Raw genomic sequence first — 20,764 nt, 5'->3', positions numbered from 1 at the left:
TTTCAAGTTTGGGTATATCTCTATTGCTGGGAGAAATATTACATTGATGTTTCTTTGGTTAATACTTTTGACACTCCATCCTGTAAGAATAATGGCCGAGCTATTCGCTCTCTTTTTCTCTCAAAGCCTCATGTCATTACATATTAGAGTTTCCCCTCAAAGTACACACAGAAAAATGAAGGTGCCATCCGGAACCGAAAAAGGTTCTTCAGTGATGCCATAGAGGAACCATTTCTGGTTCCATAACCTTTCAAACCAGAGTTCTTTAAAGAACGATTTCCTTAAATAGTTCTTCAAAGAACCTATAAAGGTGCCCCAGAGAACCTTCAAAAAATGGTTCTTTAAGGTACCATTTCTGATTCTTTAAAGAACCTAAAGAAAAAATGAACCCTATATTAAAGAACCCTTTTCAAATGTTTTTTCAGCTAAATAATGGTTCTTTGAGTAATTAATTTTGATTTTATAACAATTGTTGTTCTCGAGATCATTTTCTAGGATATTTTCCTAGGAAAAAAAAGAAAATCATCTTTTACATGCGCATAAAGTCTGGCAAATTAATCATAAAATAATACAAACAGTTGTACTGCATTTAAATAATACAAACAGTTGTACTGCATTTAAATAATACAAACCGTTGTACTGCATATATATATATATATATATATATATATATGCAAAAGTCTTACCCTGCGCAATATGTTCACAATAAGTTATGGGAGGATGTTTCTAAATGAATTATAGACGTCTTTACATTACAAAGATCTTTGCATTATTTTTGGAACATGTTTCATTCAGAATCTCTTCATTATTCTTGTCAAATGATATCGACACACGTGTATGTTTACAAGCCAAAGATCTTCCCCATGTCCTCCGGCTGTCTCTCTGGAGAGCACCTGGACCTCCTGTGCTTCTTTTCTCTTGGTGACACATTAGGGTCAAAGGTTTGGGCTGAGGGCATTTAGGATATCTCTTCGTATCACTCAATAAATCAGATAATACTATCAGGAGCCATAAAGAAAAACAAAGCCATTTTAGCCATGTTTTTAGTAAAAAAAAAAATTCTATGACTGACATACAAACAAACCCATGCGTAACAACTTTCAAGTATATAGAAGTGATACCGGTAGGTTTGGTGTTGAAGCGGAGATTTCTGTGAAAAAAACTAACTTGAAAGAAATCATGTGTTGTAGAATGACATCTTGACTTATAGATATCACCGTGAAACCTCTCCAGTTGATGGCCGACATGAAGACAATTCTATTTTTATTGACACATTTTCTGAAGTGTTATGTTTTGATAGTCATTCTCTAAACTTTTGGTGACTTTGGCTCAAATAGACGGAGTAGTAAAATAAAGACCTGACCGCGTGAAGCTTGTGTTCACTATGTCAGTATGTGATGAGTTGGGATGAGAACGTGTGAAATCCAAACATTCTCTTCCGGTGTCTTGAAATCCTGTCCAGGAAAATAACAGAGAATTGCTCACAAGGGACAAACCTGGCAGAGGGCAACACCCACTGATAACGTCTTTCTTTCTTTCCTTTTTTCCCCTTCCTTTAAATGATAATGAACATATCTAGCCGCGTTAATACAGTGACATTATTTAACTTTCCAGCTAAAACTAATTTAAATGTCTGTAAATCTGCTTGAAATCACAGTGAATATCTGTTAAATAGATGTAGCTGATTTGACAAAAATAAAACTGTAAGTTTACATTGAAAGTAAATTCCAATAGTTTAATAATTCCAATAATTTTCACTATAAATTACAGTAATTTTAAATAAATGTATGCATAACTGCTTTTACACACAGTACAATTATGTACTTTTGTATTCTTTTATTTAACAGATAAGTTAAAAAAAAAGTAACTGTTCAAAACACGTGAAGAAAGAACTTCCTTTTATTTTGGAAATGGGGCCATTTAAATCTGGAATAGATGGAAAAATAACACAAACTAAACTATCTCTACTATTGAGCCGGATGATGACTCAAATAATGTTATAATTTATGACCCCAAAACAAAACTTTAAAACTCCCCCTTTCATTTTGAGCACGACTTATCAGTCATCAAGTTCAAGAAGTTTTACTGTATAGAAAAAAACTTTAATGACCATGTTATTGTATTTACAAATATAGCTCACAAACAAATCAGACGAGGTACAACAAAATGACATCAAGGACTAAGAAACTTCCTCGCGTACAAGAGAAAGACACAACAATCACTAAGAACTGCAAAGGTGCGACCTTCACTTGGTTGAGAGAGCGAGCGTCACATGACTGATGCCCGTCCTCCTGTCGTCGTCTCAGAGGCCACAGCACCCGGAGAGGGGGTCCGTATAAAAGGGTTGGAAGAGGAAGCCCTGTGCTGCTGTGCTTTAAGTAAAACAACGAGCATGTTGCCGCTCATGTACATTCATGAGTTCGTGATAATGCTGCTGCTGAGCGTGCTCACTTCATCTTTTCATATTCCTCAACCCGACTCATTTATATCTTTGTCAATGGGGAAAAACATATAATCAATTAATACATATATTTGTAATGATTGCATTCAAAATGTGCATTATAAAACTAAAGTAAAATAAAAATAAAAAGATTCGATTAATTCCATATTGAAACATAACATTGAATTGAAAAAATACACTTCAGGAAGCATTTCATATTTGACATTTATAATACGAGTAGATGAAATCAAGCATTCTGATTGGTTGAGAGTGAGTCACGGGGTGTACGTTATTGAGCCATAATGTACTGTACGCCTGTTTACATTCACCAGAGCGTTCCATATCAGCGCGCACTCAAAATAACAGGTAGATTTTGCGCGACCGTTAGTTGTCATTTCAAACAAACATGTTTCGTGTAAACTTTGATATTTTGATGAGAATGGCAGCGGTGAATAATGGGGGAGAGGAGAGCAGGTAACACTCTGAGCGAGCAGACTCATTAGCGGGGAGCGAGTAAAACCGGAAACTAAGAGGATGAATGAAAAGGGTTTGATCACAACATCGTGATGATTTCCAGTGAGAGATAATTACCGTCGGTAATTTCCCGACGCGAGGCAAGTTCTCTAAACATCATGGAGGGGAATAAAGTGTCGGAGAAAAGACAGAGAAGCAGCGAGAGCACTTCTTTACATCGGTGGCATTCATCCTCCACCCTGCTTTCAGGGTGGAGGATGAATGCCACTCAGCCATTCATCCCACAGCAATGTGAATGAATGAGATGGTGCGAGATCTAGCTAGGGTGCTAGGCTAACACACGTGATGTTCCCAATGCTGTTTGTATGTTGCATAGCATTATTGACGATACAGTACTGCCTCTCGTACCTTATTGCTTAATTTTAAAGATGTATATGCAGTACGTCAACTAACAATCACATCTTCAAACACATTTTTTAATGAAAACGGTGTATGTAAAACAGTAAGACAAAGAAATGGACACTGAATACTAAAAGGGTAACTACTTAATAACAAAGACTACACGTTGCTCGAGCTCTTAAGCTTGTAACGGTTTCTGACATTTCTAAGACAACGTTATCACCTCAAACTACACCCTGTTGTGTGGCTGTTGTGCACGTGGTATCATGTGATCTACAGTACATCTCAGCACTTCTACACAATAACGAGGACTTCACATCCAGATCACAAGGTGAACCCTGTGAGCTACTCTGTTCCTCATCACACGTGGAGCTCTGAGGTGGACTGCTGTGTGTTTCGGAAGACTAATTATTATGGAAGTGCAGTGATCAAAGAAAGTGTGGCATGAAGAATAGCCCAACATTTTAAGAAGGACGCTCGTTCACCACAAACCGATTGGATGATCAACATTAGCTCCTTTTTTAAATTGACTGTTGCTTTAAAATATTGTATTTGTTGTGATTGACAGCTGTGACTGGTACTAAAGAGTCCTAATGTTGATCTTCTCCTGTTTGGAGAATCTGTGCTTCTATGGTGCATCAAAATTAAAACTGAGAATAATTATTGGGAGGGTCCCTGAGAGGAGAAGACATCAATTTAACTTTCCTATAGGAATCCAACATCATAGCAGACCCTAGATGACTGAGCCCGGCATCCAGGAGCCTGAAACACTGACTCCACCAGGTTTGATCCTTTTCTCTTTCATACAGGGTTCATACACATTTTGACCAATGGATTTCCATGACTTTAAACCAAATTTACATGATCAAACATTTTGTGAAATCTCGGCATATACATGAAAAGGTGAGAAAATGTAGTATTTAAACTATGAGGATTCCAAAGCATACAGTAAACCTTAAATGACACAAATGAATGAGACAATAGTTTGATTAAAAGAATAAACATTTATAGATAGAGTGTATGTCTGCTTATACTTTGAGTGTCTTTTAAAAATATATTAATTATTTCAAACTGAGCATGAATGAATAACATGGACATATGAATATAACAAATTTCCATGACTTTTCCAACACTTTCGGGATTTTATTTTTTTCAAGGATGTTTCCAGGCCTGGAAATAACCATTTAAAAAGTCCATGACTTTTCCATGACCGTAAGAACCCTGTTCATAGTATTATGGACTAAGGACATGGCATTATGTGCAATACTGTGGATCTAGATTGTTTGTGCGTCTCTGGGTGAAAGGTCACGGACTACAAACAAAAGCCTACCATCTGTTCATGCTTCCTGTGACTCATGTCTGAATATGACTGTTTCTTTTGTCTGCTACTTAAATTCATTAAATCAATTGAAGCGTTTATTTTGATTGAGCGTAATACTCAGGTGGAGTGTTAAAGGTCCATTATGCAAATCAAATTCCCCAAAAAGCCAATAAAGTTCAATCGTTTAGAGATATGTTTAATATGAATTCATTTCACTTTGACACGAGGGTAAACAGAGTTCTGTTTAACATTCAAACAAGCGGCTCAAATTGGACTTAAAGGTTGTTGGTGTCATGACTCTTTAAGGAAACACTACTCTTCCTTTAGGATCTAGCACCTGAACCGGAGGACCCTTGAGCCCAGCCCCCGGACTGCTAATCAGCGTTGCTTTATGTTCCAGCACACCTCTGTATGCTGCCTTCATTTTTTTGGTTGGCCACCTGGCAGCAGCAGAACTGTGAGAACAATATGGGACTTTTTAGCTACTAGAAGCTCCCATGTGTTCCCCTGGAAGGCTCTGCTCGTGCGCTCGTGCGTGTGTGTGTGTGTGTGTGTGTGCGTGTGTGTGCGTGTGTGTGTGTGCACACATCACAGCTGCTCCCACCAGCTGACAAAGAAAAGATTAAGAGCTGAGGCGTCTGCAGAGTCGGTGACATTTCTCTGTGGGTTTGTCACTACGAGTGACACGGTTCACATTTGTTCCTATAACGTTGAAAAATAATGTCCTGTATGACTTAACAATGTCTAAAACATGCATCAACACTGGAGTGCCTTCAACAAATTCCTTACTTAAAATCACAGTTAGTTATCCAAACTTTGTTCATCACTAAATAAGCAATAGCACATTTAAGTAGTTTAATCAAAAGGGGATAGATACATGACAGATAACACTCACAAGAGCCAGAAAACAATCCAGAAAGGGTCATTTGTGGAGCTACAAAACATGTTCTGCACAAAGGGAGAAAGAAAAAAACAGTTGCTTTAACCTCCCCTCACCTGTTGACACAGGCTACACCACACTGTACGTATTCAATCCATGCTAGAGTCACATCTACACATACAAATGGAAGGAGCAGTAGAAAGGTCCAACTTCAGTCTTCACAGGCTTGTCCTCCAATCACATTTCAGATGCTTCCCCCCAAACATATCCATCATTCATGTGGGAATCACAACAATGAATTCTCATGTCCAAACATGACGCCATTGTTTACAGTATTAACACTGTCCAGAGCAGTGGGTTCACACTTCTAGTGTGGTCCAGGAGGGGAGGGCAATGCCATTCCCAGGTCTGAGCCACAGAGACGGAGCACATGGAAGGGAAAACAATTCATCGCTCTCCATTGACTGTGTGAAGGGGCCTCCTTGTCTTTTTCACTAGAAAAACAAATGCCTAAATGGAATTTTTGAATGAATTAGAAAGCTATGCAGTGTTATGTTGGCAAGAGTCTTAGCAGACTATATTAGCTTGCTAAATTGTCCCATTATGGTTAAAGTTTAACTGGAAAACAACGACAGGGTGCCAATATATCCCTTGGACGTGTTGAAATCTGACGTCGTAGCTAGCTCCAGGCAGTTCAGCCCCTGGTTGCTCATGTGGAGCCGATTGTTTTCCCTCCCGTGGCGAGGTATTCAGAGTGACGCGTCGCGCTCCCTCTTAGCTCCGGATGTGGCAGCACTGAAAACATCATCCAACCCACCAGGACACGACCTTAACCACGCAAAGGTTTATGGGTAGGAGGAGGTAGATATTGACATCTGGAATCGGAGCGCCCAATTCCCTTTGAACCGTGCCACTGTTAACAGTAATGGTTTCTACTACCGTCGAGGACACTGCTGGTTTGATCCCATTACAAATTGCAGCCGCCACAATAAAAGAAGTGGAGGAAGGCATTATGCTCAGACTCACTCAGTCATGTTATTGCTGTGTGGGAAAGCAACTGAAGGAATGGATTTATTTCATAAGTCTGCCGGTTTGACAACAATATGCTGTTATGTCCCATCCCATCTGAAGCATTACGTCATCATTCACGTGACACCATGTTTGCTCATGGTCACCCAGGTCTGATATTGTGACAGCTGTGCTACAATAGATTGAACGACAGTCTTCACCGTGCTCCCAACAGGCGTTCTCCTGACAGTCCTTTTGATCCACTGCTTACATCTTGGGCAGCCACAACTTTAATGGCCACAATATTCTGATATGTACAAAATTCAGATACATGACCCCGGACTTTCAAAAACAGTAGAATATTACAATCTCATAAGAAAACATGGTAAAAAAGCTCTACATGGTTTAGTGTATAGAAAGGGTCTGAAACGCCAAGCCTTAGGGGCACCAATCAGAGGACAGTCTGGAAAAGTAATAAAGGTTCATATGGCAAGCTCATCACTACTCTAGTGTTCCTCTCAGTGGATTAAAGGAAGTTAACAAATACTGGGAAGGACTTATGCATTTTCCTTTATATTTAAAATGATATATATATTAAAGAAAGTGGTCAAATACAAGGATAATGCATTTAGGCCAGTGCTGGGAACAGTCCAGTTCCTCTCCCTGGGGAGGAGGGAGTCTCATTGCTGAGCCTTACATTGGCTGGTTTGGATTAGGGTGTGGTGAGCAGGTGGAGCCAGGAAGAGAGCAAGGCCACCACCCATGAGGCATGCTGCTTTCACCATGGTAACCCTGATATGGTGCAGCACAAGAGGATCTGAAAAGCAGAACACAGTGGGTGCGATTAGAGATTTTCGTCTGTGCCTCATTTCAAGACTTTTGAAAGTGAACGTGCCGGCCGACAGAACTAAAGAAGGCCCATTGATCAAGAAGGACGTCTCTATTTTTAGCTTAGTTGAGAGGAAGAAAGCATCAATGCAGAAGATGGTCGGTGTATACAGTTGATTCAAACACAGATTGATTGATATTGAAATTAAAATGAGGTGTCTGTGTAACCTTTGTTCCCCAAATGGTCTTGAAACTTAACAACGGTTCCCCTTCTTTCAGCCTGTTCACTGGTGTCATTTGATATTTTCTGACACGCCACACACCAGACTAAAGCTAACCGGAGCCAGCCATAACGACACGTATCAAAGTGGCAAATACAGGACAATAATATTCATTGAAAGTAAACTTTCTGAACTCTGTGGTTCTATCGATGAAAAGCAACTAGACCCATTTGTGGAGGCCTCATCTATTCTTTCTCTGAAGGAATGGGCCGCATGAGCGTACCAGGCTGCTTTTCTGTGGTCGCGTTACTGAGATAGTAACACTGGGTGCATGACGCGCGTTTGTTTTTCTACCGTTACTTGATAGGTTAGTGCCTCAACATTTCTTTATTTTCATTTGGCTGAGATTATGTCTACACAGTCTTACACGTTGCTAGTTAGAGGATTACAATCTTTTTGCACAAATGTCAAGTAAATGTAGGATTTAACCAGCGTCACATTTAAAAAGTAATGATACGACACATTCCTCTAATGCCACATTTCCACTGCATGGGACCCAACCTGATTCTTTTGGTGGTGCCACCTCGGTGGAGGTTCCAAGAGAGCCACGCAGATACAAGAAGGTGGAGCGAAAACACTACAGGCCACAGACTGGTGGTGGTGGTTCTTCTTCCTCCATGGCTGGGTACACCAAGTCCACCTTACACTATGTTCACGAGCCGTACCCTATGGCGTACACTACGCTGTACACAACACGATGCCCACCATGGATGAAGTGCAGATGTTCCCGTTTGGTTGCAGATGAAAGGATCCAGCGTCCCGCTGAAGACGATGTCACTACAGTCTTACACGGTGATCAGCTAAGAACCCCGCCTACACTGAGGGTTAACTATCCGCAGTGGAAACGAGCCCCAAACTCAAATACCAGAAGGTGTGTGGTAATAAAGTAACGCCCTCGGTCCCCAACCATCAACCAGAAAGGATGGTGGCATTTCTTTGATAAAGACAATTATTGCTGGCAAGACCTTTGCATTCATCTCAGTCTCTTACCATAATATTGGCTCATTGCGTTGCTCATTTTCTTCCTGAGTGTTTGCTCTTCTGGGCTGACCTTCTTCCTCTGGACACGAATACAAAAATACATGAACATATACAATTATACAATTGGACTAAGTAGGGACACATAACTGTTATACACACACCACACACACCCAGCTGAGATCAGGAGCGAGGCGAGAGGCTCAGACTTACAGGTGTATTATTATTAATTAATGCTTTAGGACAATGTTTTTATGTGTGGGCCAATGCAGAAGTGTCTCAAAGCTGTATTCCATCTGCTGACCACCAGGGGGCAACTCCTCTGGTTGTATAGAAGTCAATGAGAAAATGACTACTGAGGGAATAAATCAAGACAGAAGAAAACATTGTGAACATGTTTAAATTGACCATAATTGACTTCTGTAGCAGGGTATGCTTTAGGGCGGGACTACCTTGTGATTGACAGGTCTACCACAGCATTGTCTGCTCTTCCAATTTTAACCCTTTCAGTTGTTTTTTTTAAAACTTTTAACAGTTTAATTGGAACCGTCTTGGTGGCCTTAAAATGTCGTACTCAGCTCCATCTTCTACAGTCACTATTGTAAAAACAAAAAACAACATCTTGAATTAATTCTGCGTAGGAAGGAGACAAACCTAAATGTCTTGCCAAATCAACTTTTCTCAAACAGGGGGCCCAAAAAACAGACCCAGTTGTCTCATTTCAGTTTGTGGTGTTTGAATTTGGCAACAACATTCTGAGAACAACATTTTTCTTAACGCGTCAGCCCTTATTCTTTTTGCTGAAGGAAGTGCAGCTATTTTGCAATGGAAGAAAATGAGGAAGTTCTATTTTTGAGCCGTCGTTGGCTGTCAATGACAGCGCTGGATGAACAGCAGAGTCTGCATCAGCGAACTCGCTTTCTAGGCCAATAAAGCACGCACTAAGGCATTTATTGCTTCAATCGCCTTCATCTACCAACGCTGATTGGACATCCAGATACAAAAAGGTGACGTTATTTTAGTTTTCATCTAGTGAACCGAGCTAACCACAGCTCACTGGTTAGCTCGGTCTCCTCCCAGTAACAATGGATGGATGGAGAAGTACTGAAGGGCTCTCTGGTGGCTCTTTGTGTGGACAGTGACTCGATGTCTGAGGGAACATCTGCCCCCTGAAGCTAGACCAGTAAAGAAGCACAGTGACGGCAGTAAAACGTTTGACATGCACTTCTTACCGCAGGGGTTTCCCTCTACATCGTCGAGGAGATTGGCCGTAGAGTTGGCTGCGCCCAATCTGGAAAGGAGATTGGTTAAGGACACCCAAACCCTGCAAACCATATTAGTCATACAATTCATGTACTCACACAAATCAGTTATAGAATTTGATGATAGATAGATAGATAGATAGATAGATATCTGTATGTTGCACTCATGGAGGACAAGAATGTGTTGAGTCACTGCTTAAATCTCTTGGTGTTATTGAAGCAAAATGCTCTATTTGCCTCTATTAAAGTATGCCCACTTTGATTGTGGTAAATACACATTTTCAAATATTAAAAACAGCCAGATAATGTGACCAAGGTAAAGCAAAGGATACGAATGGTGCTTCAGGAGCAGCTTCCTTTTTGACTTTCTCCGCTTTGTCTTATCTGAGAACGTTCTGGCAATTTCAAACAGCTTCTTTCTTGTTGCTGAAGGAGAGAAAAACATTCCAGGTCATAGACAATGACTATTTGATATATGATTATTTGTGAAACATCAGCAGTATTGTACATCAGAAGACTTACATTTGCCCATGTGCTTGAGCTTGTCTCTGAACAGGGCGTCATCTGAGACCGCCTCCATTGAAGCTGCAGAGTACTGTTCTCCTGCACACAGACACAGCAACACTACCCCACTCATGTACTGGCACACAAACACCGTATGTATAGTATTATGTCTGTGGCACACATCCTTCACACAAGCAACACATATCACAGTGAATGCACACAGACCAGTATTCAGTCACACTCAGTGTGCAAATAGCTTGGCAGAGTAAGCTTGATGAGTGATATCTACCTGTGGAATTCTCCATGCTAGATGAATGAGTGGACTTTGATTTCTTTGATTCATACTTCAAGCGATCTAAAAACAGAGAGCAGATGTTATGACCACTGATGTGAGGAATCAAGATGTGATGAGCTCTGGTGTAATGCCCAGACTTCTAAACCTCCATGTCCTGGCTCCTCAATGGTGGAATGAGCTCCCCATTGGTCTTATTTGTGTCAGAATGTAGAAACACCTTGAGCGTGGTTCAGGCACAACTGGACCTCTATATGTACCGGCTAAAACAATGGCAACTTGATTGTAAGCTGAGGGATGTGAGACTATGACAAATGGAGACATATGGAATTCATTTTGTCCAAGTAAAGAAAAGCAAAATTCCACAATGACAAAATAAACACCAGAAACCCAAAACTATTCAACTAAACGTGACAAGAGCTAAAATGGAAAAGGCAAGATAATTAAATTGTGTTTTATTTATTTTTGGAGGATCACAGTTTAAAAATGCTAAAATCAATGTCAACATATGAACATCAACATAACACCACTGACCTCCCCTGGAACAATGTGGTTCCAATGTAGCACTGGATTAGACATAGTCTTGTTAAGATGAACTACATCTGCTAAGCTCACTCGGAGCTCTCAGTTCAAAGCTAAATTAATTTTCATGCACTTCCAAAACCGGTGGTGCTGGAAGCTCGGTGACCGTGACTACTAGGACACTTTTCATTTGAGTCGCTGTTCAAATATTTGATCCGTCATAACCAAATACAAAATTCACAGCGCATTGGCGCAACAGGCCGAACTAGAGCCCGGGGTCAAGACCGCCGTCCGTCTCAAGGGCCTTTGTTCCTTCATGAGTCAGTATCAATCACCCGACCACAAATCATCTTAAACGTCAGCGGTTATAAACGCATGCTTGGCCACGACCTTACGAATGGCAGTTTATTTGACCAATATAAAGCCAACCTCCACACTGCTCATAGATCATATGACCACAATTCTCAAAACAAGTTAGAAACCTAAACCAAAAGACAAGGAATGCTTTCACACCTGCCCTGTGATTAGTGGAAACCCGTTTCTTGGCTTTCCACATTTTAGCACCATACTCTACAGTGCGAGGGTTTAGTTCATATCCCCGTGAATAGTCAAGGGTCACTGACCCATACGAAACACCACCATTAGGATCGTTTCAAGCAGTACAGGGCAATATTTTAGACTTGGGTTGCTGACATTGCGGTGTGGTTTGTAGTCATACATTAAAGTTTCAATACAGAGACAAAATGTATTCCAAAGAGACAGGCATAGGACTTGAGCATCAAGGCAAATTATGGGGATAACGGCACAAACAGTCTTTTATAATGATAATGACAACCCCTAATCAATAATATGTGTTCGGTATCTCACAACTTCAAATATTCATTCTATACATTACTTCCAGTGACTAAATCCTTATATAGCCTACCACCAAATGGGCACAGAGTTTCTCTGTGCATGTTGGGATGAAGGGACAGTCGTACCTCTCTCTAGGGCGACGAGGAACTCGCGGTTGCGCTGCAGCTCTCTCATGAACTCCTCATTCTGCAGGAACAGGGCGATGCGCTCGTCTTCCAGGTACTGCTTCAGTTTCTTGTCTTGCTCTGTAGCTCCTGCTGCCAAACCTGGACTTCCAGAGGTCCCTGCGGCTCCGGACTGAGAACCAGACTGGGCTGTCCATTGGCTTGTTGAAGAAACGGAGGAAGACGATGACGATGAAGGCTGGGACTGACTGCTCAGAGAGCTTTGCTGAGGTGAAGACAGGAGAGGCGATTGGTTAACATCAGGACTAATCCTGCTATTGGTACTTTACAGGCATTGGTAAACATTTTGGAAAAAAATCCTTTCTTTCTGAGATATTAGTCTCATGTCACCAGATTCTCATTTAAACACATGACTGTATGATTTAACAAACAAGACTAGGGCTGCAACAACGAATCGATAAAATCGATTATCAAAAGTGTTGGCAACGAATTTCATTATCGATTCGTTGTGTCGCGCGATTATTACGCCGGGCAATAAGTCGCGGTGAAAAAAAAAAAAAAAAAAAAAAAAGAGCAGAGCAGAGCAACTGGCCGGCCAGTGTTTCTGAGATTGGAGTGAGACACGAGAAAAGCTGAGGTTGTGATCTTCTCAAAAATAGAAGATCTTTGACAAGTCGAGTCTTGGCCAATCAGCGTCTTCATGTTCCTCAAACTTGTTTTTAATGGAAGCTAGTCAGCTTGCTATCACGTTAGCTAACGTGTTTGGGTTGTGTATTGTCGTTAAAGTTACGTTATGTTCCGTTACAGTTCAGTCTTGCTTGTAAAAAAACGTAACGTGATGAAACATGCCGCCACCCCCCCGGTCTGGTTCAGTTCACGCTGTCACTCGTTAACGTTAAACCGGCACACCGGCGGATCTGGCTGCAGGTTTTTTAAATTTTTTTTACTCAAAGTAGAATGAAGCAAATCACGTCGTTGGGCTTAGCCAACAACGTGACGTCGTGGTCATAAGAGACCCAGAATGAAAGAGTTTAAGGAAGAGGACGCTCTATATGTAGCAGTACAGCTTCCCTCTGTCCAGTATTTCATACATATTGATAAAGCAGGGTATGTAAATGCAGCCTCTGGAGGGATCAATTACAGTAAAACGGGCTCACATTTGGCAGATGTAAAGCATAGATGTGTATGTTTTTAGTGTTAGTCCATTTTGTTGTTTTAATTAACAGCTCAGGGATGTTCAAGGAGCAACCTGTTTGTGCACTTTCTGAAGATGTTTTGCACTGTCACTTCTGTTTTTGAATAAAGGGTTGGAAATGAACGCCTTTTTGATTTTTTTTTATCCGATTCATCGAAAAAATAATCAACCGATTATTAAAATAATCGTTAGTTGCAGCCCTAAACAAGACCAAACTAATTTCATTTATTCATCCAGTTATTTAAACTCTGGATGGAGATGGGCTTGACTCCTATCTGCCGTCTTAATGCCAGAATAAGATTATAAACTGCCGGCTTCAGATCCATACTTTTGCAAGACATGTCGCTGCGTTTTAGAATATATTTTATTATATCTATTTTGTTCCATTTTATTTTGGTTGGAAAATGCTTAAAACGTACAATCACTCATTAAATGGTAGATCCCTGTTTAATGCAGTGCAGGTCATGCACTTCAGACCTCTCAAATCAACCTGCTCTTGCAGTGCATTATCATGATGTAACACGGATAAATATATATTCATTTGGACTTGATGTCACTAATGGACTTAGCACATTTCTCACTGATCTCTGTAATGTATGGAAACCGGAATTAAAATTAAAGATGAAAATAAAAAAGGATCAAAGTCATTAGCTGAACTTTGTGGAAACAAAAAAAGTCCTTTAACACAACATTTAGTTACAGTCACAGACGTAGCCGTCGAAGAAGGCCAGATCAGTGACCTCTTGGCAGTAAATGAGCCCGTCAACATACTAAAAGTCATCAGGGATTGATCAGGAAAGATTTCCAAAGCAAGTAAAGCAGTAGATCAATTACCATCGGCTTGCAGTCATTGGAACAAGCGACAATGCCATGTTGGTTCCTGTTTTCTGTTATGAAAGTACATTTTGAAGAACTACTAAGAAACACATTTGTTTACCTTTATGCTGTCCAACTGCTGTGGCAGGATCCGCAGAAAGTCATCAGGGAGATTTCCAAGTAAAGGAGGGTTCCAGTTCCGGTAACTTCTGACCTGCTGGTGACCTGGTGGAGGCTGGGCTTCAAATCTAGCAGAGCCCATGGAGTAACAGGACACACAAGTAAGTCTACCAACTGCATTAAGTACATACCAGCTTACCTGTAACCATCTCCAAATACTATTACTTATTTAGATCCTTTAAAATTGCACACTCACAAAATCACAGGTCAGAGGATAAACATGCATTATTTCATCTAAAGAAAAAAGGAGGTGAATAATGAGGAAATGCCCGATTAGACATGTCTGACAAACAACATTGGCTGATTGATTACATTTTAAGAATGATATGACCATTAGTTTATTATACAACATTGTTAACGAGTGAGCATAGAATGCATCGTCATGTGTCGTCTACTCTCCATTCTAGCCATACAAGCTGCATGGGGGCCACCACTCTGATCTGGACTCAAGTATCAGAGCAGCGCCAGGATGGAGTGCCATGAAGTCTCGTGTTGTCTCCTGAGGATGAATCCCACACTAATGACCTTTTCACATTGATGGATGCGAAATGACATTTGGCACTGATGTCCAAAGTCTTGAGGATGAAGCCTAATTGCAACATCTACTTGCGATAAAAGGCCACGAGGTTCCAATGGGAGTCAACAGAGGAGCCACTTCATCAGAATGGAGACCAGCCCACTGGCCATCAGTTAGGTATCCAGGTTAAGCACATGCTCTAGGACATGCTTTTTATTTATTTACATTATTTGTTTTACTGTGTTTTTTACTGCTCCATCTTGTAATGTGTTTTTATTTATTTTTTACTGTGCTCTCTTAACTGTTGAAATGTTTGGCCCCGTTATTGTCAATCTGGTTTTAAGACTTGTTTATTTTTCCTGACTCCTGTTCAGCACTTTGTGACCTTTTGTCTGTAAAAAGTGCTTTATAAATAAACCTTATTATTATTATTATTATTATTATCCAAAGACATGGGGTGCTAGCAGCCAGGTTCGTGGCAGGGAACCACTGGAGCCCTCTCCGTTCACTGCCCCACCACCAGGGGGCAAAACCTCTAAGACCGGTGGTCCCCGGCTGATGAGCATGCAACCTAGAGCCTAGCAAGTCAAAGCTTTAGGACCAAATATTTGCAAAATGGGTGTTCGCTACTACTTTGGGTTAGCAAAATACTACCATGCGAATGTAGCTGTCTAATGAAATGTTCCTCCTGGGCGACTGTAGGCTAAGTAGGCCTTAGCCCCTCCTACTTCCTGGTTCCCAATTAGTTTGGGCCACCATATATAAGCCACACCATGAGCTGCCTCTTGATCTCTGACTCCCAGGCTTCAGTCCAGCTCCAAAGATTCACACTTCCCTGTCGAGCTTTCTGGATGAGGGTTGAGTAGTGAGCAGGCTAGAGATGCTGACTGCCATTGCTGTTTTGTTTACGTCACTAAATTACTCTTATTTATGGTTTTGTTTTGCATGGTTGTACGTTAGTTAGTTCATTTAGTTGTTTTTAAATTGTGAATCTGTATCTCTAAGTATATTAGATATATACTTGTTTTAACCTTTTAGATGTGATGGACGTCCTGTATTTTAATACCCTGTCAAAGCGGTTCTTAAATAAATAAATAATAATAATAATAAATGTTATAATCTTGGGGTAATCCTTGGTCACATTAAGCCATCCACTGCCCCATGTATCCTTATAAACTGCGAGCTCTTAGTGGTTTTGAGCTAGTGTTAAGGTGCACTACGAAGTATAATTTGAACCCGATCAGGTCCTTGTCGCTGCCCGTGGTCACACTAACATCCCATACTGCGTTGTGAACATGGTAAACATTACACCTAGAAAATAGGTGCAATGCAGCCGCTCAGCTTGGTTTATACCCATGCTCCAGACAATGACATCAGGGCTTGTGGGTTGCACGCAAAGCTTTGGCCTGTGATGAAAGCCCCGTTAACAAGTTGGATTTTACAAAAGCCAGGTGGTCTTAATATCAATATAATCAATATATAGTCAATATAATGCATTAAATATGAGATACGAGTTTATTACAGTTCCGCGTTCTGGAGGATGGTTTATGGCTTCTTTCTAATAACACTCGTCTTCTTGCTTCTTCACAGTACATGTTTGTACGTCCTCTGGCGTCTGAGAATATTGTAATCAATTGCACGCCGAGCGTTAATGCTAGAATCAATACTATCAAACCACCAGCAAACACAAACTCTCCCTCCGTGTAATAAAATAAGAGGGACACTTCATTTGGGATACAAAAACCCAACGAGAAGGAAAAAAAGCTTCTTATATGGAAATGTTCAGTCCCTCTTCCTTACCTTGGCGGGGGTGTTGGTGGGGCTTCTGGGTATTTCCTGTCATAAATGTGCATATCATACGTGGGTGGAGAGTAGACTGGAGGCGGTTCCTCATCTGAACTGTCAGGTTCCAGTGTTCGCTCCAGAATCTAGAAAGGAACAGATAGCGCAACACAAGCCTCGTTTCATGAACCGGTCTTACACTCATGCACTTTCCCGCTTTGATGCCAATGAGAGTCAGTTATCTGATGTTTATGCTCCAGCCAGGTAGAACATGCTGAATGTTAGAGTCCTGCAGCGCTCCATAAAGGAGGAACATCCTTCCTCCTCCGTCAGTGACTTAGGATGCATGGACAGTTAATGAGCATGTTAACGCGTCTCACTACAACAGAAACTGACACAGAGCAGCCGCTCTACGTCGCATGAGTGACTTTCCACTGCTTAGTATTTGACCTTATTAATTCAAATAAGTTCATGCTGACACGCGCGCGGGTCAGCATCCTTTCTAGCAGGTCATGAAGCTCTGGGTCAAAGCCTTGACTGAATAGAGTCAGCAGATGTATTTATAGGTCACGGTAATGTATGACATTGCGCATGTGATGTGTAACAGGAGAACCCAAGGAACTCCCAAAATAAAGCCAAGCCCGTCTTTATCAGCAGAAAAGTGCAAATGGTTCTTCGTTAGCTCACCGCTTCTCCAGCAGATTTGATTGAGCGGCAATGAAAATGATTAATTGTTCAATTTGTGGTTGTAGTTTACAGCTACATCTATTGTAAAAGAGATTTAAAAAATAAAAACTCAATTGTCAAAAAGGTTATTTATACCCAAGGTTTTTTGGAGTCTGTGATTGTATGCATTGAGCAAATAAGAATTCTTTAAAAATACAATAGGATTCTGGAGGATTATTTTGATGTCCAGTGTAAAGGACTTGTAAAGTGAGCACGATTACAGCTCATGCAGACAAATGTTGCATGCCTCATTCATCTGTACGCAGCAGTGACAGCTGGACCAAAAAAAAAAATAATTACTACTGAAAACATCCACTTACAGGGATCTACATTTTGACCTGTCCATGAAGTTACATTAAGTTTTGCTGATCGTTAAAAAACATTCAATGAGGGTCATTAAACCTTTTCCCCGTCATCTCAAAATGTTTATCTGTCACAGACCCAACTGGTAATCACTGAAATGGGTTTCCTTTGTAATGTCAATACTAACAGCCCATCGGGCTGGGCCAGCACTACATCTAGTGCCCTTGGACCCTCGGACCCTTTCCACTGACCTCTGGTGGAATGCTGTCATCAGAGTCTGAGCTGTCGTCTGAGCCCTGTCCGTCAATGCTCATCTGGAGCAGCTGGTCGATAGTGGCGTCCACCGCTCCGTTGTTGGAGCGCAGCACACACTCAATCACCTCGTAGTCCATAGAGGGGAACATGGTCTTGAAGTCCTCCATGGCCTGGTTGAATTCCAGGCGTCGGACATGCCGGTTGGACCTGCTGTTGTTGAGCTGCCCCTGCCCACTGCCGCCCCCGCCGCTGCCGGAGCCTCCATTGCTGCTGCTGCGCTTGAACAGGCTCGTCATCCTCAGGGACCGGCTGCCTCAGGTGCCGCCAACCTCCTGGAAGGATGGCGCTTCTTTTCTGTCACCAACACACGCACTCGGGCCCCTTCAGTCTCACTTGCTTTCCACTTTTCCCACTGCTCAGTTTCTCATTCTAACACAGCCATGGCAGTCCTTTAAACGGGAGTTGAGGAAAAACTTGAGTTCCCCCCCCCATGCCCCCCAAAATGGTACTCGTTAGTCAGCTGCATCCAGCACGGCTGACTTCATTATAGGGTATGCTGTATTATAGTCAGGTAGTGCCAAAAAGTTAAATATCCAAGGTTCTGTCACCCGGTAGAGATGAGTCAAACTCCGCCAGGAAACACTTATAGCTGCATCACAGTCATTAGCGCCTAAACACACAGAGAGAGAGACAGAGAGAAGGCAGTGCGTTAGGAGTTGGCACCACAAGCATTATATAGTTATAATATGAACAATTAAGCAAACACCTACATCTGGACTACTTTGCACTATTTTTACTACTGTTGTCTTTAATGTCTTTTTTATATGCCTCTTGTTATTGTATATGTGCATTAGTACAAAGAGCAACATGAAACCGGAGTCAAATTCCATGTGTGTGCAAACACGCATGGCCAATAAAGCCGATTCTGATCTCATCATTTAATTACATCATTGCTTCATGACTGGGAACCAGACAACTGAGAAACAGGTTAAAACAATTAAAAGGCCTAGAGGGAGAAGCTAGCTGCAGCTTTCCTTAATCTATTTGCAATTCCTGCCTCTCCCTTCTGTCCGGCTTCACTGGGGGTTCAGTGTAGCTGGCGGCTGCCCGGTGCCACGTGGCCCATCCACAGCCTGTAAACAGAGCCCCTCTCTGAGCCTGCTATTTGCCAAGAGTCTGGCTTTCATGTTAACAAGATGCCCACCCTAACAGAGTATGATGCAGGAATTGAAAATAGTCACATTATGTAATTGTGTGCAAAGACATGAGAAAAAGGCCCAGGCATACAGTGAGGGTGTAATGACGTCTAGGCCATTTATAAAATGACTTGAAATGTACTCTATTTCTAAAAGCCACTGGTCGGTAGGCTCCAGCCAGGAATCGCGTTACAACTCCTGCATTTGATCAATCCCACATTTCCACTGCAGAACCGTAGCTCCTAATGAACACCAACTGTTGCTGCATCACGTTCCAGCTGAACCACAGCTGCAAAGTCGTGGCTCTTTTCCTCTAGCTTGAACATGTCACATTAAATATCCATTTGATGAGATTTCAATATTGCCATCCAAGTTTATTGACTTCTTACTTAATCGAAAATATTCATTTATTGCTTCATGTGAACAGTGCAACAGATTGCAGTTATAAATAATGACTATGGCTGTGCTTTATGGCTGACTTTTAAATAAAGCAGATATCAGAAAGTACAAAAAGGGATGCAGGAGAGGAACTTTAAAGCACAGAGAGTCGGTCTGGATGCGGGTCGGGCGCACATTGGCCAGACTCCAGAGATGCTTCATCTCAGAAGGGACGTTGCACGCTAAAACTGGTAGGGACAAGTCCTGATGGTCTTTGGATCTAGGGCCACAAATGCAGTGTCAGCCCTCCGCTCCTACAGCTGCACATGATGGAAATTACAAAAAAAAAAAAAAAAAAAAAGGATAAAATCCTGCTGTGGGACAGCCAGATGTTCCATGCTCTTAAAACATGAAGGCTTAAACAGTAGTGGGATACATTAGCGTCAACACAATTACATTTTAGGAAATGTGTCAATGCGAGTCTAATGCATTTGTTTAAGTTTTCCATCCAATGTCAGAAACATAATACTAACTGAGCCTCGGCCATTGATCACTTCTCAACTAATCGCAAGTAATGATTTGATAAAGGAATTGCAATGCAGTTTTGGGACAAATTGGTTTCCTGAGTGGTGCAAACAACCCCAGTTAATAGCTGAACTTGATTACATCTCACAAGAGCCAGTACAGCTGGATACAAAGCTTTCTGTTCAAAGCAGAATCAGGCAGACTGTAAAAGAGCACACCAACCTCAAGTCTTTCAGACAAAACCCAGCTCTCCATCAGAACAGACATCCTACTTCAGTTTAGGACAGTCAACAGGCCAATAGTGGCCAGAGTGCAAGATAAGCAGTTTTCAAACTATGTGACCTGACTTCACCTCGGGAACACGGCAAGGTTCACCCATTTGGCAATTTCTGAAGCGTCCAGCAGTATCCCACAGCGTTCCACACAAAGTATAAACAGTATTATTGCCAATTCCACAAATCAATTCAGCCTTTATGGAGACCACCAATCACACTATTTAGAACGATCATCAGCCGATAGGCAAATTTGTAATTTTGGGCTACACAAATGCTGTATTGAAAATTTGAAACTAGAGATTGAGACCATAAACTAATGTTTACTCAGGTAATAAATCAAGAGAGGTGTAGAGCAATTTTATAATAGACTTGCATGCAATCAGGAGCCGACCCCTGATGGACCGGAGGTTGCTGCCTGGTCATATGTGAACTTCACTGCATTCGTGT

At 41.4% G+C, this 20,764-nt stretch overlaps 1 protein-coding gene across 1 annotated transcript; it reads right to left on the bottom strand.

Annotated features, from left to right (window-relative positions):
- Window positions 1–4,493: 4,493 nt before the first annotated feature.
- cuedc1b (CUE domain containing 1b) lies at window positions 4,494–18,239 on the bottom strand (the record flags this gene model as incomplete). The annotated part of the gene is made up of 10 exons (XM_079225224.1): window positions 4,494–7,339; window positions 8,622–8,691; window positions 9,842–9,900; window positions 10,204–10,297; window positions 10,394–10,474; window positions 10,665–10,730; window positions 12,170–12,434; window positions 14,302–14,428; window positions 16,678–16,805; window positions 17,940–18,239. Coding segments are annotated over 10 exons (1,191 nt in total). The 3' UTR covers window positions 4,494–7,338.
- Window positions 18,240–20,764: the final 2,525 nt, after the last annotated feature.

The sequence above is a fragment of the Taurulus bubalis genome (genome assembly GCF_910589615.1).
Source record: "Taurulus bubalis genome assembly, chromosome: 10".
Classification (NCBI taxonomy): domain Eukaryota; kingdom Metazoa; phylum Chordata; class Actinopteri; order Perciformes; family Cottidae; genus Taurulus; species Taurulus bubalis.
This window is presented reverse-complemented; position numbering and strand designations above follow the sequence as displayed.